Source organism: Triticum aestivum, chromosome 7A, assembly GCF_018294505.1.
Source record: "Triticum aestivum cultivar Chinese Spring chromosome 7A, IWGSC CS RefSeq v2.1, whole genome shotgun sequence".
Classification (NCBI taxonomy): Eukaryota; Viridiplantae; Streptophyta; class Magnoliopsida; order Poales; family Poaceae; genus Triticum; species Triticum aestivum.
This window is the reverse complement of record NC_057812.1, coordinates 703,759,851-703,784,145: the sequence shown is the minus strand read 5'-3', so window position 1 is coordinate 703,784,145 and position 24,295 is coordinate 703,759,851. Positions and strand designations below refer to the sequence as shown.

The window sequence follows — 24,295 nt, the reverse complement described above, 5'->3', positions numbered from 1 at the left end:
TCTCGCCCGACCAGCTCTGCCACCTGGTCTACACCGGCAGACCTCCGATTGTGCTCCAGTATGCTGACAACACCCTAATCATTGCCCATGCCTCTAGCCATGCCGCAACCACGCTCAAAGACATCGTTGACAAGTTCGTCCTTGCTACTGGCCTCTCTATCAACTTCCAGAAAACTACCTTCGTGCCCATCAACACGGACCCCACAACTAGCCTTAATATCGCCCAGACCTTCGGTTGTGACCTGTCCTCCCTCCCCCAGATTTATCTAGGTCTCCCCCTCTCTCACATGCACCTTCCGTTCTCATCTTTTGAACCCATCATTCAGCGCTTTCTAAAATACCTCTCTGTGTGGGCGGCAAAACTTCTCAGCCGAGGAGCTAGACATACCCTCATTTTTTCCACTCTAGACGCCCTCGCTACTCATTTTATGTCTGTCTTTAGACTACCCAAGAAGATTATCAAAAGGTTAGACGCTATCTGTAGATCCTTATACTGGGTGACTAGGGAAAATTGCTCCGGGGTAAAATGCCTTGTCGCCTAGAAAAATGTGTGCACTCCCAAGACGGCTGGCGAGCTTGGTATGAAAATTTTGGCTCTCCAAAACAATTGCCTCCTCATGAAATTCACTTTCAAAGTTCTCCAAAAACTTGACCTGCCTTGTGTGAACTGGTTCTTCCAAAACTACTCTCTCAACTTCACATATAAGCCCCCAAACCCCCATTACCTTTGAGAATTGTTTACCAACAGCTCTGTCACCTTCGTAAAATTTCCTTCGTCCTTACTAACAATGGCACTTACACCTTATTTTGGCTCGACGCTTGGCTTCTGCCGACTCTATTCGCAGAAAACTACCCCCACTTCTTCTCTCACTCCACTTCATCCTCTATATTGGTAGCTCATGTCATGCATAATGGCTTGCTCCCTACTCTACAGAACCTCCTAACCAATGTGTCTTCTACCGAGCTTGCATTTGTTTTGTCTTGCTGCAGGATGTTACCACAAGCAATGCGCCCGGTGACAGAATCCTCACCCAGGACTCCTGGTTCACCTAGAGGTGTGCCTACTCATTGCTCTCCTCCGACCATGAGCTTGATCTCAACGCAAGGCACATTTGGGGCTCCAAGGCACCTATCAAGGTTAAGATCTTCAGCTAGATCCTCTATCGTGACAGGCTAAGCATGATGGCGAACTTACATCGCAAGACCATCACATCGGTGTTGTCTTTCCCTCACTACGACTTATCTTTTAAGGACACGACGTACCTCGCCTCCTCTACCCATGCGTGGCTCAGGTCTGATCCCTCTTGGGACTCCAGGCCCCTCACTACATCCACCTCATCTAGGATACTCCTACCACTACTAGGGAAAACCCTAGTAGTAGCGCGGGATAATTGCTAGTAGTAGCGTGGGGGGCTGCGCTACTGCTAGGGCGCTACAGCTAACTTTTAGCAGTAGCGCGGGTGGTACCCGCGCTACTGCTACTTCTAGTAGTAGTAGCGTTGTTGCCACCCGCACTGCTACTACTTAGTTGTAGCGCGGGTCAGCGCCCCGCGCTACTACTAACTAATTCAGAATTAAAAAAATTAATTGCAGCCATGGCGGCTGCTTCTGCTCGGCGTCATCGTCCTCTCCATTCATGGCTACTACTAGTCCTGGAGGGGATGAAGTTGTTCGTGGTGATGGTGCTTCCCCACCCAACTTGTGCCCACAGCTCTCGTCTACTGCTGCTACAAAAGAAGAGAAAATTATTAGAAAGGGAAGAGAGAGATAGAGAGCAGTAGGAGGAGTAACTCACCGGTGGCCGCCAGAGTTGGTGCCGATGCCCGAAACCCTAGATGGAGCTCAGGGACCTGCTGCTGCTTGTCGTGGGACCCTTGACCCGGCGAGGAGGTGCAAGTGGTTGTGTCCATGCATGGATCTGGCCGCCGCCATGTGGACGACGCTCTACTGGTTTCCCTCTCCTTCCAACAGCGGAGAAGGAGGAGGATGGTGGGGGAGGCGAGGGGTCTGCGAGAGGAGGTCGCCGAATTTGTGAGTGGCGCCGAGGTGTGAGGCCGGCAGTGGTGCTGGGCGAGGAAGGGAATGGCGAGTGGGAGGAGAAGGGGAATCAGAAGAGTGTGGGTTTGGATTTGGGCCTCCGCACGTAAGGGAAAGGAAGAGGAGGGGGAGGGGGAGGACGGGTGGGGAAAAGGTGGTGGGTGCGGATTAGCAGTAGCGCGGTACGTAAAACGCGCTGTTGCTAAGAAAGTAGCAGCAGCGCGGTACGTAAAACGCGATGTTGCTAAGAAAGTAGCAGCAGCGCGCTTTCGGTACAAGCGCTACTGCTAACTGGGACCAAAAGTGTGCCCGATTTGAAAGAGTTACAAGCGCTACTGCTAACTGGGACGGGTTGGGAAAAGGTGGTGGGTGCGGATTAGCAGTAGCGCGGTACGTAAAACGCACTGTTGCTAAGAAAGTAGCAGCAGCGCGCTTTCGGTACAAGCGTTACTGCTAACTGGTATTAGCGGCAGCGACCTCAGAAAAACCGCGCTACTGCTACAGCTATAGCAGTAGCGCGGCTCGCGGCACCGCACTGCTGCTAAATGGAGTTGGGTGGGCACTGTCGGTCGATATTTGTAGCAGCGCGGGTTACGCCGAGCGCGCTACTGCTAAGCACTTGTCAGTAGCGGGTTTTCTACACCCGCGCTACTGCTAATTAGCAGCAGCGCTCCTTTTTGAGCCGCGCTGCTGCTAAGATTCTGTGTATAGGGTTTTCCCTAGTAGTGTACGCTGGTTGGCCTCAACATCAACATTTGGCCTACCGCCGTCCTCGCCATCCTATGGGACCTCTGGGACTCCATGAACGCTCATGTTTTCCATAACAAGATGCACTCCGCCCTAGATACTATTCGGAACATTATCTCATATTTTACGATTTTGGCCTTCAGATTTAAGGACCAGATTAGCAGGGAGTCTGCCGTGTCTTGGCCATATACCTCTCCTCTCTCTATAATCTCTAATGTAACCTGCAACCTGCCCTTGGGAACCTTTGAGTAATATAATCGGGTAGGGATCATCTCCCCCCTCCCCCCTAGGAGATTGTTCAAAAAAAGATCAACTCATAAAACTCTGGTCTATTGCCCCCTTTAGAAAGTACATGGCGGAGAACAACCTAGTAGCAAATTCACCAAGCAGCACGTTTAGTAGTAATTCTTGTATATCATTGTATCATTCTGGACTTTCTTTGTAACTATGAACTTAAGTGGCGTCGTAGATCTCCCTTCATCTCGTTAAGTGCCAATCTAACCACCAAATCTGAACGTCTTGGTTCTCAAGATATATATTTGTCGCATAGCGTGTTGACTCATTTCATCTCCTTTTGTCATGTGTCGCATTAAATCCTTTCATCTCCATTTGTCGTGTAGTGTGCTGACTCATTGCATCTCTCTTTATCCCATGTTGCATTGACTACTTCCATTTCCTTTTTGTCGTGTGCCACTTTAATTCCTTAATTTCATCTCCGTTTGTCATCTGGCACATTGACTCCTTTCATATGCATTCTTTTAGTTTTTGTAAGAACTTTCCACAATGCGTCACTTAAATCCAATTAATAGGGTTTGATATAACATATGATTGTATCTCGTAACAAAATTATTCATGTGCATGATTTTTATGATGTCAGTACAACAAACCAACAATTCAAGCTCCATGGAAATTCACAGGATACCACTGCTCTCTGTTATTTTGTGATTAAAAAATGATATGATTGAAGATGACCCACCTTGTGTACATCACAAATAGTTTCTTGTATTCTTCTATCATTTAATGGTGATGGTACAAAATCCATTAGATTATCTTGTCGTTGTTTAGGTGCATCAAGATTTCTTTCTAATATACACCATGTCTACAACTGTGTGAGTACTAAGGGTGATTAATTTCTGTGCAAATAAAGTAACATAGAAACACTTACTATCTTCGGAAGAAAATTCCTATACCAAAGTCAATGATTTGTGTCCAATGGAGAGGCATTGAAACCAAAACTTTTGGAGTTAGATTGTTGGATCAGCGGACATGGAGTTAAATTTAGGTCGAGAGATCCCCTTTCATCATTTTATAGTGTAGGTTCTTACAATCATGTAAACCGAGCTAATCATACAAAGGTTTGGATTTGTAGTTTATCTCTATTTCTTTTATGCAACTTGTGCCTTTTACCCAGCCGTTGTAATCTCTATTGTATGGCTCGATCAATATAAGACCATCCGGACCTACGAGGGTCAATATGCTTTGACGTATCGGTATCGTGATTGAATAAATAGCTACCCTTTCCTAGATTCATATCAATGGCGTCATCTTTTTCCTCCATTCCTGATTCCCACAGCCAATAAATATCAGAAAACTCACGAGGGAACACTACATTATGTGGGAGCACAAGTCTGGCCCACAGTTCGTGGTGCGCAACTCACTAGTTATTTTGATGGATCTCCCCCGACACCATGCAAGATTATCGAGAAAACAACCAATGAGGAAAAGAGTGAATCTCCAATCCAGCCTATGTGGTTGGCTTAGGACTAATACATCCTAGGAGATATCCTCAATTTGTTTTTAAAAGACGTCTTGACACAGGTGGTGTGAATGACGAGCGTGCCACAAGTCTGGACCATGCTTGAGAATATGTTCTCAGGTCAATTTTGAGCACAAGTCGTCAGTAACAAGATAAGGGTTGCCAACATTCATGAGGGAAACATGAAAGCCATGGAGTATTTCTCCAATATGAAAGCTCTTGAAGATGAGCTCTCTTCCATTGGCAAGCACGTCCATAAGAATTACATGATGTCGTACCTACTAGCCGGGCTCAATGTAAATTATACCCCACTACTGAGCTTTGTCAACAACTATACTCTTATTTGTATGAATATTGTGTAAGTATGCGACGTGAATACCAACGACAGATGTATCCATGAATATTATGTAAGTATTGTGCGGTTTGGCTGCGGCGTCCAGCTCGGCGCAGGCTCAACGGTCTTTCTGCTGCTCGGTTCATCGCTCAGGTCGGAGCTGGCTAAACACCAACGCGGGTGGTCATCTGTTTGGCATGGGCCGGTATGGGTCTTGGCGTCTGCTGCGACGAAGGCTTCGTTGATGAAGTTGATGGTGATGTTGGAGTCGTTGGCTCGTGGAGGAGCGATGACGATGAAGCTTGGTGTCAACCTCGACAGTGTTTTTTCTTCTCATGGCGTGTGTGTCTTCGTGTGGGTAGCCAGGAAGGACGATGTTGCCATGTGTGGGCTTTTATGATGGTTTTAGACGGGTTTTTCATATATTAACTTGACAACTCTCTCCTCCTTTTTAATGAAACCAGATCCTCCGGGGCGACTTAAAAAAAGGTCGGACATGGCCTTGGAGCAGTCGTAGGACTCGCAGTAGTTCCCGCCATCACGGTGAGAAAATCCTCATGTGACACCATTCCATCAATATCAGACGAAACGTCAAACAGGGTCCAAACGACATGATTCCATCTGCTGTAACTGAAGAAGACAAGTGGCGCACACCAATAGACGTACAGTCTCATATGAGTCCTCACTATGTTGTTTTGCATATACAGAAATCCTGAACATAAGTGAAGCAAACCTGACCACAAGTTTGGGGCTAAATGACTCTCAGTCAGTGTTACAAACCCCAACACAACTCGGGTAAAGTAAACCAGGTTCGCTCTGTATAGAAATCCTGACCATGAGTGAAGCAACTTAGCTTGCTCTGTCACTAGAACCCAGGAACTGAGCAACACAAATGTGGAGCAGAGGGTCCATTCCAAGGACGAAGAAAACAACAGAGCCCCCAGATTCCTTTAGATCGACAAGAAATGCGACCATTAAACCGAAGGAAGTAGGAGTGTGTACTATGCCAAGTAAATCTCACTTTGAAAGAACTAAGCATCTTGTAACTTAGCATGCAGGCTCAATGCAAGTGCATTTACTGAAAATTTCTCCACTAAGAACTCAACTAGTCTTGCTTTCATTTTCGCCATGAAGCTTAGGCTGCAGAAATCTTTACCTAATAATAAAGCAAATTGGGTTTCTTTCGTCCGTCATGGCATTTTTCAACTCGCAGTCCTGTTTTAACTTAAAACGAATCGTTATTTTTGTATTTTACACAAAAGTCCCTGTATTTTCTTGAAATCAATCCGCCGTTCGGATTTAAGTCACATCCGAACCGTTATTTTACATTTTTCAAAACCCCCTCTGATGTTTTAGGTAATTCATACGCGGATCATATTTAAGTCAAATAAATATTTCTTAAAATCATCCATATCTTTTAAACCGTAACTCCGATTTGAACATGTTATATATGAAATTTGATTAGAAAAATATGTAGAATATGAATATGAGATTATTTTTACCTGTTAAGTATTTTTAAATATTATTTTGGAATATATTTGAGTCAAACCAAATGATTTTCTAAATTATCTGTATCTTTTAAACCGTAACTTCGATTTTAACATATTATATAAAAATAATTATTAGAAAAATGTGTGGAATCTAAATATGATGTTAATTTTACATGTTAAATATTTTTAAAATATTGTTATGGAAGCAAACTTATAATTTATAGCACAAGATTTGTTTTTTTATACCGGCGGCGATCCGGATTGCAAATAAACACCCCACTATAACCATATACGGAAAATAAAACATCGATAACTACACATGCATACCTCTGAAAAATGTCGTAGGGGAAAACAACAGATTTCTCATCGCGAGAGTGAGAGAAAGCGAAAGAGAGAGAGAGAGAGAGAGAGAGAGAGAGAGAGAGAGACAGACAGAGGGAGAGGGAGAGAGAGAGAGAGGGAGAGGGAGGAGAGAGGGAGAGAGAGACGCCTTAGGATTAACCATATTCAACACACATTTTTTGTTGTTTTGTGTGAACATCGAGGCCATCGCCGGCGAGGGTGAGAAGGAGGATAAGCAACAACACAAATATGATACCTCGCAAAAATAAAGGTGATGGACCTATTGTGGTCTTGAGTGATGGTTGTTGAGTTAAGAGCGTGTGTTATGTTTTCTCTCCCGTTGCAACGCACGGGCTCTTTTGCTAGTGATCACAAAAGGGGCAACTAAATTTCTAGCTATGCACATGTTTTTTTTCAAAAATCTAAAAAAAATCTCAAAGTGAAAACTAATGTTTCATGGTTTTACGGGTTTCCAAATAAAGAAACAAAACATCTGGTAAAAAATGAAGCTAAATATTCAGACTGGAACAATTAAAATATAGAAATTCAGTGTATAATTATCATCTCCATAATATAAAAATTCGACACCGATCAATCATTTTAGTAAATAGCTTGCAATAATACTGCTATTTGCTGAAGTTTTAACTCATCTCACGATAGATGTGGTCATGGAAGATAGTTACTCACTGCTTTGGGAAATGAAATTTGCACATAAAAGGAAAAAAAACAGAAACAGTAAATGTACTGCTAGCCAACAAAGCAAAACATATTAGAGAATGTTACTGATATAGCATAGGTTCATATAACAGAGCAGTACATATCGTAAACATTTTACGAAACTTATCCTTCTCCAAATAATATCTAAGAACTTAAGAAAAAGACAAACTAATCTCAGGTTACTGAGGTTTCAATTTAAGTAACTATGCTCAAGTTAATCCACAGTCAGCATATTAAAGTCTGTGTCTCTTAGATGTTTTCTCCCATATATCCGCAATGACAGTAGGGCATTCCCTTTTCAGTTTCTCATAGCCTTTACTTGCCACCACCACAGCAACCATTCTATTCGAAGAGTTCATAATAAACTCAATGCCAGCATCTTTGAGCTGGCTGCAATGGCGCTGCTGGGCTAGAGCTAGCGTGGTACCCATAGTCTCGGCACTTAGAACCTCGCACAGCTTGCTCTCGCACATCAATTTCATCCTTTCCATGGCATACCTATCTACAGCGACAAGCAAATGCCTAAGCATTTCTTCATACTCGTCATTATTCAGGTCACCCATCCGAGGCAACGAATCCTTGTAGATGAAATGAAGCAGTCCTCTGAAAGCAGCGGGATGCATGTCTTCAACAGTTACAATGCACCTTTGTTCGTCCCTCATTGGACCGTAAAACTCCGCCCAGAAGACCACTGAACGCATTGCGAGAATGATCTTATGAGCTGAGAAAACCTCATGCTTGACAATGAAAGATACATCAGCTCCCTCTGTAGCGCCCAGCAAGTTACTGAGATTATCCAATAGCTCTGATGACGACGGCACTCGGACCACAACTTCCATCTTGGGCTCCGACACATGCACCTCCTTGAAGTTGATCACTGTAAGATTGCACTGGATGCATAGAATGTCGTCAATAATATACTCTCCAAGTTCACTCTTCCTCCAAAATTTGGTAAAGCCCCAGCTCGGGGTCGCGGCTGCATTGTAACGGGTGTCAAAAACTGACAGGTCTATCTGGCTAGGGTTTGGCTGGGCATAAGTCAGTGGCCGCGGATCCACTGTGGCCTGGTCGAGCAGCCACATACTGTAGAGCGCCCTCACCTCAGTGTTCTCGGTCTTGAGCTCGAGGTAGACAGACACCCATTTGTTGCTCTCTTCCCTTCTACCGTCGGGGTAGAAGCGGACGCACCAGTCGTAGCCGCTGACGGCGAAAGTAGCAGACTCGATGGCCTTCCCAACGCCATGTGCGATAGGCGGAAAGCGTCTTACCCTCGTATGAGGGGGCGCCGTGCATGTTTATAGGCAGGGGCGCACATCCCTGATGACAGCGCATACAAGTTGTTAAGATTACATCCTTGAAGGAGAATAGATAAGAGAGAATAAGAGGAGTTCGATTTACAGGAGATAAGCTATTGATCCAGCCGAAGCACTTAAACATCTATCTCTATCTATCCCTATGTCACATACAATGCTACGTTTAACACCCTCCCTTAATCACAACTTCATCAAGTTGAGATTATGCTTGAAGTCTTCAAAACTCCATGTGGGCAAAGCTTTGGTGAATCCATCTGCAACTTGATCTCTAGAGTGCACAAACCGAATGTCAAGTTGCTTATTAGTAACCCTTTCTTTGACAAAGTGGAAATCTATCTCGATGTGTTTTGTTCTTGCATGAAACACAGGATTAGCAGATAGATAGGTAGCGCCAAGATTGTCACACCACAAACATGGAGTTTGAGTATTTCTCACACCAAGTTCCTTAAGAATGGATTGAACCCATATAATTTCTGCTGTTGCATTTGCCAATGCTTTGTATTATGCATCTGTACTGAATCTAGACAGTTGCCTGTTTTCTTGCACTCCATGATATCAAGTTAGGACAAAAAAATATTGCAGACCCACCAGTGGAGCGCCTATCATCTAGGCTGTCTGCCCAATCAGAGTCTAAGAAGGCACTGACCAAAGTAGATGGTGACTTGTTGAAATTAAGACCAGTGCTCAAAGTATTTTTGACATATCTAACTATACGTTTGGCAACAGTCCAATAAACAGTAGTGGGTGCATGAAGGAACTGGCATACTTTGTTGACAGCAAAAGAAATATCAGGTCTTTTCAATGTTAAGTACTGCAGTGCACCTACCAAACTCCTGTATTTAGTGCTATCTTCTTTACTTAGAGGTGTACCTTCTCCTTCTGTGAGAGACAGTTTCTCAGAACTTGACAAAGGAGTAGGTGAGGGTTTACAACCTTGCAAGCCATCATTTTTCACCAAATCAGTGGCATATTTTTCCTGGAAGAGATGAAGCCCATCATCATGTTTCTTCACTTCAATCCCTAGGAAATAATGAAGATCTCCAAGATCCTTAAGAGCAAAATATGCACTCAAATCCTTCAACAATCTAGATATTGCCTCATCAGATGAACTTGTAACAATAATATCATCAAAATAAATGAGGAAAAATATGGTAGTGTTCAATTTATTGTAAATGAACAATGAGGTGTCAGACTTGGAAGGAACAAAGCCAAGTGTTTGTATCTTATGGCAGAGACGTGAGTACCATGCCCTTGGTGCTTGCTTTAACCCATAAAGTGCTTTGTCAAGTTTGCATACAAATGAGGATGCATTTTCATTCTCAAACCCAGGAGGTTGTTTCATGTATACCTCCTCTTCCAGAACGCCATGCAGAAACGCATTCTATACATCCAGTTGTCTGAGACTCCAGCCCCTGGAAATAGCAATGGACAAAACAAGACGTATGGTTGCAGCTTTAACAACGGGACTAAAGGTATCCTCATAGTCTATTCCATAACGTTGCTTGAAACCCTTGGCAACAAGTATTGCCTTGTACCGATTAATGGTTCCATCAGACTTCCTTTTTTATTTTGAAGACCCATTTGCAATCAATAAGATTTTTACCTTATTATGGAGGAACTAGATGCCACGTGTTATTTTTCTCTAGTGCCAAAAATTCTTCCTTCATTGCCTTCTTCCATTTTTCATCACAAAGTGCTAACTCAAGAGTGCTTGGTGGACCTGGTTCACCTGTGGAACAAACTAGGCCATATTTCGTTATATGCTTATAATCAACACGTTGGATCACACCTTGTTGTAGTCTTGTTCTTCATTGTGACGGTGCAGCAGGATCAGTTGGCGCAGAAGATCCCGGAGCAAGGACAGGAGTTCTAGATGCTGCGACACCCAAGGCAGATTCGCCTCGTGCTTCTCCTGGATCTTCTGTGGCCGCATCTCATGACCCAGGCACTGTAGAGGCTGCAGAAGATCCCGGCCGGCCGACCGGCTCATCATGGGTGCATGATTGCGCGGGCCCGAGCAGATCAGCACCGGATCCAGCGCCTGTCAGCCGCGGCTCAGCGCGCCGCTTGTAGCAGCGCGACTCGTCGGGGAAGCACGCGACGCGTTGGCCACTTGGGGGCTGCCAGGTGTGAGGCGACGAGCGGGGCGGAGCGGGCGTGGAGCCACCTCCAGCAGGCGCGGGGCCACCTCCAGCTGCGGTCGGTTGCGTGGCGCGTGCGGAGTCACGGGCGGTTGCGCGGGCGTGCGGCGCAGCTGTCGGCTCTGGCGCGTCAGCCCACACCGATCCCATGCAGATTGCCTGCGCTGCTGCTCCTGCAGCAATCCCGAGGCGAATCCAGCGGGTTCCAAGGCAGATTTGCCCCCCACGCCATGACACATGAAATATGGCATTTGGGAAGTGATTTGTGCATCATTTTCTTCTCTATTTTCACTGTTGTTTTCTCCTGCAACATCACAAAGCTCATGGGTATGGTTAAGAGGGTTAGCCAGCATCTGATCAGCACAATTATTTTCTCCCCCGTGATCAAGGCCGGATAGATGAGATGGCAAAAGAAGGATTTCTTGACGGGGTCTAGCACCGGCATTAGGATGAAGATCAGCAAAAGGAAATTTTGTTCCATCAAAGATCACATCACGAGAAATATAGACACGACCAGTGGAGATGTCAAGGCACTTAACACCTTTATGAAGTGGACTATACCCAAGAAAAGCACATTGCTTTGAGCGGAACATGAGTTTGCGATTGTTGTATGAGTGAAGATTAGGCCAACATGTACACCCAAACACACGAAGTGATTTGTAGTCGGGTTTAACATGAAGTAACCTTTCTACTGGAGTTTCATTATTGATGACACGACTAGGAAGCATGTTGTGGACAGCCGTGAGAAAGGCCTCGTCTCAAAATTTAAGGGGCATAGAGGCGCCGGCTAAGAGAGCTAGTCCTACCTCCGCAACGTGGCTGTCCTTATGTTCTGCCGAACCGTTTTGTTGGTGAGCGTGGGGACAGGACACATGATGGGAGATGCCAAGGTTTTGGAAGAACGAGTTTAACTTTTCATACCCCCCCCCCCAGTCTGATTGAACAGCAATGATCTTGTTGTCAAACTTGCGCTCAATAAGAGCTTGAAAGTTTTAAAAAACTTGAAAGACATCGGATCTTTTCTTAAGAAGATAGATCCAAGAGTATTTGTTGTAGTCATCAATAAAGCTCACGTAATATGTGTGTCTACCAACGGAGCTAGGGGTAGGACCCAAAACATCGGAAAAAAATTAATTGCAAAGGTTTTTTAGACACACTAGTTGATATTGGATATGGCAACTGATGACTCTTAGCATGTTGACATGAATCACAAACTGTTTCAACATTGCACTCACCAACAAACGGGAGCTTATTTTTCCTAAGCAATCTTTCAACTAAAGAAAAGGAGGCATGTCCTAATCAACCATGCCATCGTGTTGACGAAAGTTTGGCAACACCATAAGCATGTTTATTGAATCTTCGACGCTCCGGGATCAACGGGTAGAGTACTCGAATGCATCTACCTCGATAAAGCACTTTCTTCGTTGCCTGATCATTGATCAAAAAGAAAAAGGGATGAAACTCGAGGAATACATGATTGTCAATGGCAATTCGATGAACGGAAAGAAGATTCATACTAGCACTAGGAACATGCAAAAAATTTCTAAGATGAAGTTTGCGATGAGGAGTTTTAATAATTGTATGACCAACGTGACGAATCCTCATACCTGCACCACTAGCAGTGTGGATTTGGTCCTTGCCGGGGTACTTTTCCCGCGTGGTCACCTTCTCAAGTTCGCTGGTGATGTGTTCGGTGGCACCACTGTCGACGTACCGGTTGGTGTCGACGCTGTATGAGCCATCCGCAGCAGCCGCCACCTTGTCTTCATCCTGGGGCTCATCATCCTCCTCATCATAGCGATACCAGCAGTCCCAGGCGCTGTGCCCGAGCTTACCACAGATCTGGCATCACGACGCATCAGGGCGCGCTTGGTTGGAGCCGCGGCCACCACCTCCGCCGCGGCCCTTGGAGTTGGTGGAGGGGGGAACGGCCGGCGCGGGGAGTGGTGTTGTTGGAGGAGTTGCCACCACTGCCCGATCTGGTCTTGCCGCGTTGAGGTCCGCCGCGGCGGCCGCCGCGGCCACGAGAGGCGGCGTTCGAAGATGACTTGAAGCCGCCTGAACCCTGGTAGAGTGCCATGCGCTGGTCAAAATTGCTTAGCATGGTGAACAGCTCATCCAGGGTGACGAGGGAGGTGCGGGCGTCGAGGGCCGACACCATAGGCTGGTACTCCATGTCCAGCGCATGGATGATGTAGGAGACGATCTCGTCGTCTTGCAGCGGTTTGCCGGCCGCGGCGAGTTCATCAGCGAGGTCACGCATGTGGGCGAAGAAGGTGGCGATCGGCTGAGTTCCCTTCTGCGCATGAAGCAAAGCCGTGCGGATTTTGTTGACGCGGCTGAGCGACTGCGAGGAGAACATGGCCGCCAGGGTTTTCCAGAGCGCATGCGTCGTGGTGATTGCGGTCACCTGCACCAACACCTCTTTGGAGAGATTATTGAGCAGGTACCCGAGCACTTGTTGATCCTTCCGGACCCAGATTGGGTGGAGAGGGTTGGGCTCGGTGGAGTCCTTGCCGTCCTTGTCCTTGCCAGGAAGGAAGCGGTCTGGCTCCGGTGTGCTACCGTCGGCATAGCCGAAGACGCCAGCTCCCCTTAGCTGTGGCGTGATCTGGACGCGCCACAGTACGTAGTTCGTACAGGTGAGCTTCTCCGTGACCTGGCTGTTGAGGCCGATCTGGGAGGAGCCGGAGGAAGACATGCTATGCACTAATGGAGATTGGAAAAGCTAGATGTATTGGAAAAGGGATGCTCTGATTACCATGTGCGATAGGCAGAAAGGGTCTTACCCTCGTATGAGGGGGCGCCGTGCATGTTTATAGGCAGGGACACACATCCCTGATGACAACGCATACAAGTTGTTAAGATTACATCCTTGGAGGAGAAGGGATAAGAGAGAATAAAAGGAATTCGGTTTACAGAAGATAAGCTATCTATCCAGCTGAAGCACTTAAACATCTATCTCTATCTATCCCTATGTCACGTACAATGCTACGTTTAACACGCCGAAGCCCCTGTACAGGCTGTACCTGTCCATCTTGAAGACGTGCGTCCCATGCATAGTCTCGGGGGCGCAGGTCGAGGCGGTCCTCGTTAGTGAGCTCTCGGGCGCGGCCATCGCTGGCCTCTAGGTGGGCAGAAACTAAGCATGCCGGCGGCGGTGATGGGAGCCGCGGCGAAGGGGAACAGCGACGGGGCGATTCGGGAGGCGGCAGTAGCGCACAGCGAGTGGTGGGAACAATCGAGTACAGTTGGCGAAAAGAATTTTGCAATTATATGGCGAAATTGTTCGGCCCAACTATTCCATGAAGGATTCCAATTACAGCTTACCAAAAACCTGACCAAGACGGATTCCATACAAGCTGAATTGAGACCAATTCGGAAACAGGCTGGCCGGGCCGGTTTCCGGAAATTTTGGTGAACCCTGAAAAAATTGAATACCATCCTAAAAATTCAAAAAAAAAAATTAAAAGTGGTCACGCTGCAGTACGCAGGAACCGAACAGGCGCCCTTCTGCTCAAAAGGAGGCCTTCTGACCACCAGTAGAAACGGGGTTAAATTAAATATATTTTGACGCTACAATTTTTTGAATTTAATTGTTATTTGAAAACTGGATTTTCCGGCCTGAACCAGAAAAAATAAAACTTGATTCAGACACCTATTCCATGACAGATTCCCATTCCAATTCCAACTTGCCGAAATTTTATACCTTTGAAAAGGAAAAATTAAATGGATAGTGTGTGAACTCTGAAAGTTTTGTAATCCCATTTTTCTTTCATGAGAAGTGGAATCTTTTTTTATTCTGCATAAAATCATTCTCATAGTGTGAATGGAATTGCCCATTACACACGCGGAATTATCTCCCAATTTATGTGTGACTAGGAGAGCTGTTGTTCAACCAACGAGGTGACATGTGGGAAGTGCATGGATGAATCCGGATACATATGAACTCACTTTGAAAAACACATTTCTAAATACTAAAAAAATCTGAAAAAGGTTGCACGGGTACGTCTTCATATTCTATGTGCATGCATAAAGTTTCACGAAAAAAATAACTTTTTTTGTGGCCTGTGCAAAAAAGACAAAAAATTATGTCGTGAAATGCTATTTAGAAGCACTAAAATTTGTCTTTTTTGTGGAGGCAACAAAAAGACATTTTTTTTCAAAACTTTGTGCCGCCCACACACATTTGGCAACATGTATGCATGAAATTTTCTTTTATATTTTTTGACATTTTAAAACATGCTTAAAATGCATTTTTTTTCAAAAGTGGGTGCAAATGCCCCTGGGTTCAGGACGTGCCCACTCCGTGACGTGTCCGCTATGGAACTCTGTCTTTTTTATAAAAGGATTAGATCAATTGTAAAAATTCACTCGAAGTACAAATCACGTCAAACATAATAAAAATTACATCGATATGCATGGACCATCGAACGACCACAGCCGCTACCAAACATAATAAAAATTACATCGATGTCCTTGCCTTCGCTCCCAACCGGAGCTGGCCTAACCTTGCCGATGACAGCCGGGAGTCTTCATGCACGTGCCACTAAGGACCAGCGCCACAAAGCCACAGTTGTTGTTGTTGAATCCTTGAATAGATCTAAAGAACCTGGCACCAAATCTCGTCGTTGGGTATGCACGATGAGAAATCCTAACCACGCCACCCTGAAGAGCTGGCATGAATGTACGTTGGAGCTTCGTGTAATCCAACCTGATGCATGAACTTTTGGAGGATCGGAGCCTGGAAGATTGGCTCAAAGAAGAAACGACTAAAACCCAACCAAACTACTAGCCAGAGCCGAGGCATTTGGATTCGCCTCCTCTCTATTGGCCACCGAAGCGGCAGGCGAAGGGGAGGCGAATTCGTATGTGTGGAAAAACTTTGCCTAGTCACCTTGCAAGAAGGGAAAGAAAAGCATTGCGAAAGTCTATCCTTGCACCACTCTGGCTTATTGTATGGTTTTATCAAGCGATAGAGCCGGAGGAGGCATGTGTGGAAAAACTTGAGGCGGCTTCTACACCTGTGTCCTACATCGTTTGAGGTTGTCCCATGCCCGAATTGGGAAAAGAGAAAGTACAAATATATGAGATTTATTTATAAAGTAAAAGAACACCGACGTGAAAAGGGGGAGGGGGCCATTGGATGACATGGAGAATGCAAGCACGCCACATCCATATTCTACCAACATATTATCATGCATAGTAAAACCTTCCTAACTAAAAATAAGAGGGTTTTGCGATTCAAATTTTGAACTGCGAAAAAGTCTTATATTTAATTGCAGAGGGAGTGGTAGTCAAATAATTATTGGAAAGTTGCACCTTATGTGTGTCTAAATGGATGGAGCATTGTTCTTGGATATCAAAGCAATAAACTAGGGATAATACACTACTCTTTTTTCCATGGCTTTGCATCTTATATTGAAGCCATAAAGTAGGCACAAACATTAAATGTCTATGGGCCTTCGTAAATTTGCTTCGTGAAATCACTAATTAAGGGGTACTTTTTGCTAAGGTCACTCTTACTTTCTCTGGTGCGGACAAGTGGCCACTGTATGTATGCCTCTGATCTCAACCTGATAGTTTCCATTTTTCTTAGTTTCGTTTTTCTAGAACAATTTATCTCTTGAACTATGTGTTCATATCACGAACCGCTTTCACGTTGGACTTCTCACATCAAGGTCTTTGAAACTAGGTCTCATGTTAATAGGTTTCGACAATATTTTTTTGTCACATAACAATGGAAATCAAAAAAGGAAATTAAAAAAATAAGAACCAAGAGAACGAAAACCGAAAAAGGTCCAAAACTCGTAAAACAAACGGTCAGTGCTTTTTCATAAAATAAATTTGGAAGCACAGGTTGTGCTTTTTCTTTTTTCATGGAAGTACAACTATGTTTTTCTTTTTTAGGAAGCATAGTTGTGCTTCACGCAGAAGCAAATGCTGTATCTTTTTCTTTTTAGGAATCACAGGTTGTACTTTTCTCTTTTCGGAAAGCATAATTGTGCTTCTTGTGAAAGCACGGATTGTGCTTTTTCTTTTCTTGGAGAAGCACAACTGTGCTTTTATTTTTTTCAAAAAGCACAATTGTGTACCGCATGGAAGCGCGGGCTATGCTTTTTCCTTTTTTGGGAAAGCCCAACTATATTTTTTCCCTTTTCGAGAAGCACAACCGTGCTTCTTGCATAAGCACATGTTGTGCTTCTCCTGAAAAACCACTACTTCTCGAGAACCAAGGGAAAATTGTGTTAAAACATGCAAAAGACTAAAAAAAACAAAATGCCAGAAAAATAAAACAAAAGCACGTGCAGAAAAAAAATTAAGGGTGCGTCCAAAGCGCGACATGGCGACGGTTGGGCGCACTACTTGGCGCGCTCCCGGGGCTCAAAAGGTGACATCTACGGTAGCGTCCAAAGGAGTACCCGCTAGTTGCTCCCATTGTTTTGAGGTACCCTGTGAGGGGTATATCAAGACCCCCTATTCAATGCCTGCAGGAGTCAAACAGTCAGGTGTGAGCGCATTGCATTTTTTAAAAGTGTATTTTCTTTTTAATAATTTTCTGTAATATACACATTTTAATAATATAGTGGACATTATTTTAAAAAGACACTGAACCTTGTTTTAACTGATGGTGAACATTTCTTTAATACAGTGAACTATTGGTAATATACATTGAACATCTTTTAAATATATATTTAACATTCCTTTAATATACGTTGGATATTTTCTTAATACACGATGAATATTTTATAACGCACGATGAACTTTTGCTAATATAAGATTAACATTTTCATAATATACGGTGAATTTCTTTTACATTCACACTGACCTTTTCTCTAAACACTTAACTTTTTTGTAATATAAGGTGAACATTTTCTTAATATACAATGACCAATAACGAATTGTTCACCATGTATTAGGAAACCAAATAAACAAACAAATATTCATTGTATACTAATGAATTGTTCACCATGTACTTAAAAACCAAAACAAACAAATGTTCATCATGTAGTAATCAATTCTTCACCATGAATCAAAAAATTTCTTGATATGTATTAATAAAAACCCAAACAAACAAAAACTGGAAAGAACTAGAAAGAAAAGGTCAAACATAAAAACAAAGAAAAAAGCAATAGGAAAACAAACAAAAAGAAATATTAAACGAACCTACAGCACGCACTGCCACGAATTGGGTTGGCACACCTGTGGGCACTGCGGTGAAGGCACCTCTATTTGCGGACGGCATATAGGATGTGTCGTCTATATCTCGGGAGCAACTAACTAAGGGTTACCCTTTGTGGGGCTATCAAAAGGGTCGCTTTTTGGCCTGAGAGCGTACCAAATGGTGCGCCCAGACGCCGCCATGTGTCACGTGTAGGGGTTTCCTCTAGATTTTGGTTTTTTATTTTATTTTTTTGTATGTGTTTCCGACTTTTAGATCATTTTTTGGGGCATTTTTAGCTTTTGACTAGTTTTTCCTAGGTTTTAGAGGAATTTTTTTTCTGGGAAGCAGTGCTTTCCCGCAAAGAGGCACAACGTGTGCTTTAGCGGGAAGAACGGTTGTGCTTTCTAGAAAAGTGAAAAATACAGCATGTGCTTCCACGAGAAGCACAAACTGTGCTTTTCGAAAAGGGAACAGCACAATTGTGCTTCCATGAAAAAGGCAAAAGGACAACTGTGCTTCCGCGAGAAGCACAGATTTGCTTCCATAAGAAGCATAGCCTTTACTTCCAAAGAAATTGAAAACGGCAACTGTGCTTTTTGGCTCCGGGCTTTTTTATATTTATTTTTCTGTTGCCTTTTTTTATTATTCTTTGGATTGTTTTTATTTTTATTCAGTTTCCAAGGTTTTTTGTAAAAAAAAGTTCACCGAAAACTATTAACATGGGATCTAGTTTCAGAGATATCGGCTAGAAATTCAACATAGGAAACGGTTCGGTATTTGGACGCACCGTTTAGGAGACAAATTTTTTTGAATAAATGAATCTACGAAAGAGGGGAACGTCCAAATTGCGATATATGGTGCACATGCAGTGAGCCACTTGTCAGCACCAAAGAAGGTGGGGAGTGACCTTTGCAAGGGGTAACCCTTAACTGGTGATTTTGATATATCTCGACCGTACCAAGCGAATCGTTCGCCTCACCTCTGGTGTGACGGTAGCGGGCCGGCGCAATACAGTAGCTCTCAGAAAATGTTTGTATGAAGATGCGATGGCCGGCTTTAGAAGCTTTTGTGCTTTTTTCCCCTCTTTTTTCTTTGTGCTTTTTGTGTAGGTTTTCTTCGGCATTCTTCTTTTCTTTCTTTTTCCTTTTTTCCTTTCTTTCAATCAATGTCTACTTTTTCAATACACAATGCACATTTTTCGTATACACAAGAAAATTTATACTCATTGAACTTTTTGAAATACATGGTGAAATTTTTTAATGTATGTTCTGAACATGTTCTGGAATACATGTAAAACATTTTTCAAACACACATTGAAACATATTTGTGACTGGTACAAAACAATTTTCTAGATTATACAAACATTTTTTTGTATTGTATAAAAAATTTGAAATGCATGTGAAAAATGTTTTCGAACATGTTAAACTCTTTTTTCAAATACACGTTGCACAGTTTTTTGCATGATATGAAACATATTTTACATTGCTGTATTGCTTTTTAATACTTCAAGAACATACTTTTTGAAACATGTGAACATGGTTTTAAAAATGTTACAGAACATTTTGTTGAATGGTACAATATTTTATTTATGTTACACAAACACCTTTAAAAATTGTATAATTTTTTTTAAAATCATGAACATTTTTTGGTAAACAACTGAACATTTTTTGGTAAACAACTGAACATTTTTCTAAATGACACAAACATTTTTTTGAATGCTATCAATATTTTAAAAAAGTGGGGATATTTTGTACACTGCATGTACATATTTTAGATGTGTGATGAACAATTTTTTAAAACATAAGTAAATTCAATTTTGAATATATAATTTTAGATTTTTTTTAATATAAACAAAATAAAAAGGCCAGAAATGAACGAAAATATAAGCATTCGAACATGTCGCTTGTGTGCTGGAAGTACGCAGGTCTTATGCTGTTGGCCAGGTTCAATACCCGAGTGCGAGGAGCAACACGTCGTTGGTACTTGCTAGAAGCCTAGAACCGTATCCGCTCCGCTTGAATGCCACTAAAATAACTTCCCCTCAAAATTGTCTCAAAAATAAAATCCCACTTAGAAAAAAAAGAAGACTGATTTCTACTCATTTACTTTAAAAACAATAAAACTTCTACTCTTTTGTCGCCGATTTGTCAGTACCACAACACCGAGCTCTAACTATCCTAAAAAAAGGTACCTCTAGCAACATTATCATTTCCAGCACATGCCAAAAGATGTTGTCTACGCATGCAACTTCCTGGCCGCTACTTCTACAAGGTCTTAGTTTTTTTTTAAATGTTTGCTACGTCGAGATGGAGTCCCGGAGACATTATGGAGCTATGCTCACAGCGCCGCCAATGGACAGAGGAGGAAGAAGATGACAAGTATTTGGATGTTATTTTATTTTATTTTTGTATGAGTGTTTTTTTAGGCGAAATGGGTGTGTTTGTAAGGACCTGTGATATGCAATATATGGCCTTGGGCCTTTCACAAAAGATAATGTCGAAGGATGTTTTGCAATTCTTGCAACAACTGCTGGATCTAAATCCGACTCCCGAGACTCTTGTGTGAAGAAGTCTGAAGAAGGAAATAATAGAAGAATTACAGATGGGGTGTTTCCCTCTTGCACACCAAAAAGGTTCTTGAAGACAACTAGCAGATCATCAAAGCACGCCAAGCTCAGATTCTGTGTAAAAGCTCAAAGGCTCAGAGTTTATCTGCGAACTGACCTCTCCTAACATAGTACAAAAACCTGGCAACTTGGGCAAAATGTCATAGGGAAAATCACTGAATTCTAAATCCCAATAGGGAAATAGGTGGCACATGCATCACATCTCACGTTCTGAAGCTGGACAGAACTGCCCAGTGGCACACCACGTCGAGCATCGATTCCCCAATCCCCCTTAATCGCCAAAATCTCAAAACTAAACCTAGGATCAGATAACGGCATGGAACTGCAACAGTAAAGCGCATTCGTCAGGCAATGCCGCCAGTTAGCTAACTCATACATATAATTTCCCCCGTAAGAGAAATAACAGGTCAATCTCACCAATTCAGCAAAACCTGACCATAAGTGAGGCGAAAAAGTGAAATAACTCTCGGTCAGTGTTACAAACCCTAACACAACTCCGGTAGATTAAACCAAGTTGCTATGTATAGAAATCCCGGGTATGAGTGAAGCAACTTAGCTTGCTCTGTCACTAGTCCAGGAACAGAGCAACACAAATGTGGAGTGGAGGGTCCGTTGGAAGGACCAAAAAACAGAACCTCCAGAATCCTGAAGGAAGTATGCCAAGTAAATCTCTCTTCAAAAGAAATAAGCATCTTGTGACATAGCATGCAGGCTCAAGACCAGTGCATTTACAGAAAATTTCTCCACTAAAACACAACTAGTCTAGCTTTCTTTTTCGTCATGAATCCTGCAGGTAGGCTGCAGAAAAGATCACAAGAGGGGCAACTAATCTGCTACCTATTCCAGAGCTTATCAAGTCAAAATAGTGTCTCTATAAATTGTTTGATTTAACAATGCAGAATTGTAGTACTTGGTAAGGAACGGCAAAGAACAGTAAAGCCGGCTGGAGAAGCTGGTTTTGCACATGTTTTGTTCAAAAATCGCTAAGTGGAAATAAATGTCTCAAGGTTTTACCAGCCTCCAAATAAAGAAAAAACACATGGTAACAAAAATGAAACTAAATGTTCAGGTTGGAACAACGATGCAAACAATTAAGATATTCGTATATTAACAGACATATTAGGAATACAGTGTATGATTATCATCTCCATAATATACATATAAAAAATCGGCACCGATCAATCATTTTCCTAAATCACTTGCAATAATGCTGATATTTGCTGAAGTTTTATCTCATTTCACGATAGATGTGGTCATGGAAGATAGTTACTCACTGCTTTAGGAAATGAAATGAGCACATAAAAGAAAAAACATAAACAGTAAACGTACTGCTAGTCAACAGAGCAAAACATATTAGAGAATGTTACGGACATAGCATAGGTTCATATAACAGGCAGAACATATGTCATGTGGGGCACGTCCTACAGGCGTGGGCCACGCGGCCAGGAGCAGCAGCCGTCGGCCGCATCAGGCGAGGCGTAGGCTGGGCAGGAGTCCTGGTCCTGATACATTAGTTCCTAGAATAAAAGACTAGTTTGTTACGTATAGGTTTCTAGTTTGTTAGCAGCCCATGGGGCCTTTATATATCGTATAATCAGCACCCTTTGAGGGCAAGCAATAAAGTTATTATCTCCTACCTCTTCCTCCGTCTCCTATCCTCTCCTCCCGCACCATTGAGCAGCCAGGCAAAAACCCTAGCGCTCCTATCCACCGAGACTACGAACTACGTAGTCGAGGCCCCGCTGTCTTGGGCACTGAGGCCCTTGACAACATATCACAAACATTTTGCGAAACTTACCCTTCTCCAAAAGATCTAAGAACTTGAGAAATAGACAAACTAATCACAGGTTGCTAAGGTTTCAACTTAAGTAACTACGCTCAAGTTAATCCACGAACAGCATACTAAAGTTTGCGACTCTTTGCTGTTTTCTCCCAAATATCCGCAATGATAGTAGGGCATTCCCTTTTCGGTTGCTCATACCCTTTACTGGCCACCACATCACAAATTATGTTTGAAGAGTTCATAAACTCAATGCAAGCATCTTTGAGCTGGCTGCAATGGTGCTGGTCGGCTAGAGCTAGCGTGGTCGCGACAGTCTCAGCACAAAGAACCTCGCACAGCTTGCTCTCGCACATCAATTTCATCCTTTCCATGGCATACCTATCTGCAGCGACAAGCAAATGCCTAAGCATTTCTTCATACTCTTCATCATTGAGCTCATCCATCGGAGGCAACGAATCCTTGTAGATGAAGTGAAGCAGTCCTCTGAAAGCAGCAGGCTGCATATCTTCGACAGTTATGCTGCGCCTTTTTTTGTCCCTCATTGGCCCGTAGAACTCTGACCTGAAGACCGCCGAACGCATCGCAAGGATTATCTTATGAGCTGAGAAAACATCATGTTTCACATTGAAAGATACATCAGCTCCCTCTGTGGTATCCAGCAAGTTACTGAGATTATCAAACAGATCAGATGGCGGCACTTGGACCACAACATTCGTCTTGGCCTCCTCCAAATGTGAAAACCTGCGCCTCCTTGAACTTGATAACTGTAAGATTGCACTGGATGCAAAGAATGTCATCAATAATATACTCTCCAAGTTCACTCTTCCTCCAGAATGTGGTAAAGCCCCAGCTCGCGGCTGCATTGTCACGGGTGTCAAAAACCGACGGGTCTATCTGGCTAGGGTTTGGCCAGGCATAAGGCGGTGGTGGTGGAGGCCCTGTGGGCTGGTCGAGCAGCCACATATCATAGAGCACCCTCACCTCCGTGTTCTCGGTCTTGAGCTCGAGGTAGGCCGACACCCAGCCATTGCTGTCTTCCCTGTCACCGTCGGGGTAGAAGCGGAGGCACCAGTCGTAGCCGCCGACGGCGAAGGTAGCGGAGTGGATGAACTTGCCGACCCCGAAGCCCCTGTGCAGGATGTACCCGTCGATCTTGAAGACGTGCGACCCGTGCGCAGTCTCCGGGGCGCAGGTCGAGGCGGTCCTCGTCAGTGAGCTCTCGGACGCGGCCATTCCTGGCCTCTGGTCGGGCAGAAACTAAGCGCGGCGGCGGCGGCGGCGCGCGGTTATGGGAGCCGCGGGCAAGGGGAACTGCGACGGGGCGATAGGGGAGGTGGCGCGGCGCGGGGAACGGCGGCACGCGGTGGCGTACAGTGAGCGGCGGCGAGATGGGGAATTTTTCTGGGGGGATGGGGGATGGCCGGATGGGGACGAAGATTCGCGCGAGAGAAAGGAGAGAGATTTGGGAAAAATATTTCGGCCCAGTTCAAGCCCAAATCCTCCAACCGGTGTGCGTGTTGGTCCATTGGGCTTTTTGAGTTGTCGTTTCTATCATTTTTAGATATATATATTTTTACGTTCTAAAAAAAGATATATTTTTACCCCTCAATTTTTTTTTAAATTCGTTGCATATAGTATTTTTAGAGGAGTTCATTAGATGATTTGTTAGACACAAGGCATACCAATGGAAACCTATACACAAAACAGTGCAAGATATACCCCTACAGAAAAGCAGTGCAAGATTTAATCGATGCACTCCAAAAAAAATCTACATGTAAGACTGCAAAAATAGCAATCCGGGTACTACACTATTTGCCCCAACTACCCAAGGTAAGTAGTATAAA

The 24,295-nt window shown here is 43.7% G+C and overlaps 1 protein-coding gene and 1 pseudogene across 1 annotated transcript; both read right to left on the bottom strand.

Annotated features, from left to right (window-relative positions):
• Positions 1-7,656: 7,656 nt before the first annotated feature.
• On the bottom strand, positions 7,657-14,107 carry LOC123155019 (BTB/POZ and MATH domain-containing protein 2-like). The gene is made up of 2 exons (XM_044573599.1): positions 13,873-14,107; positions 7,657-8,652 (listed from the first exon to the last, which is right to left on the bottom strand). Exons 1-2 carry the CDS (start codon positions 13,993-13,995, stop codon positions 7,657-7,659), a joined length of 1,119 nt encoding a protein of 372 aa, XP_044429534.1. The 5' UTR covers positions 13,996-14,107.
• Positions 14,108-21,690: 7,583 nt separating this feature from the next.
• On the bottom strand, positions 21,691-23,868 carry LOC123155018 (BTB/POZ and MATH domain-containing protein 1-like; annotated as a pseudogene).
• Between the last annotated feature and the right edge of the window lie 427 nt (positions 23,869-24,295).

Bases quoted from the DNA above. Each gene is read 5' to 3' on its own strand.
- LOC123155019 (XM_044573599.1), bottom strand. From the start codon at position 13,995: ATGGCCGCGCCCGAGAGCTCACTAACGAGGACCGCCTCGACCTGCGCC. The intron at 8,653-13,872 runs GTAGCATTGTAC...GGCGTTGGGAAG, and splicing joins GGGGCTTCGGCGTGTTAAAC to GCCATCGAGTCTGCTACTTT.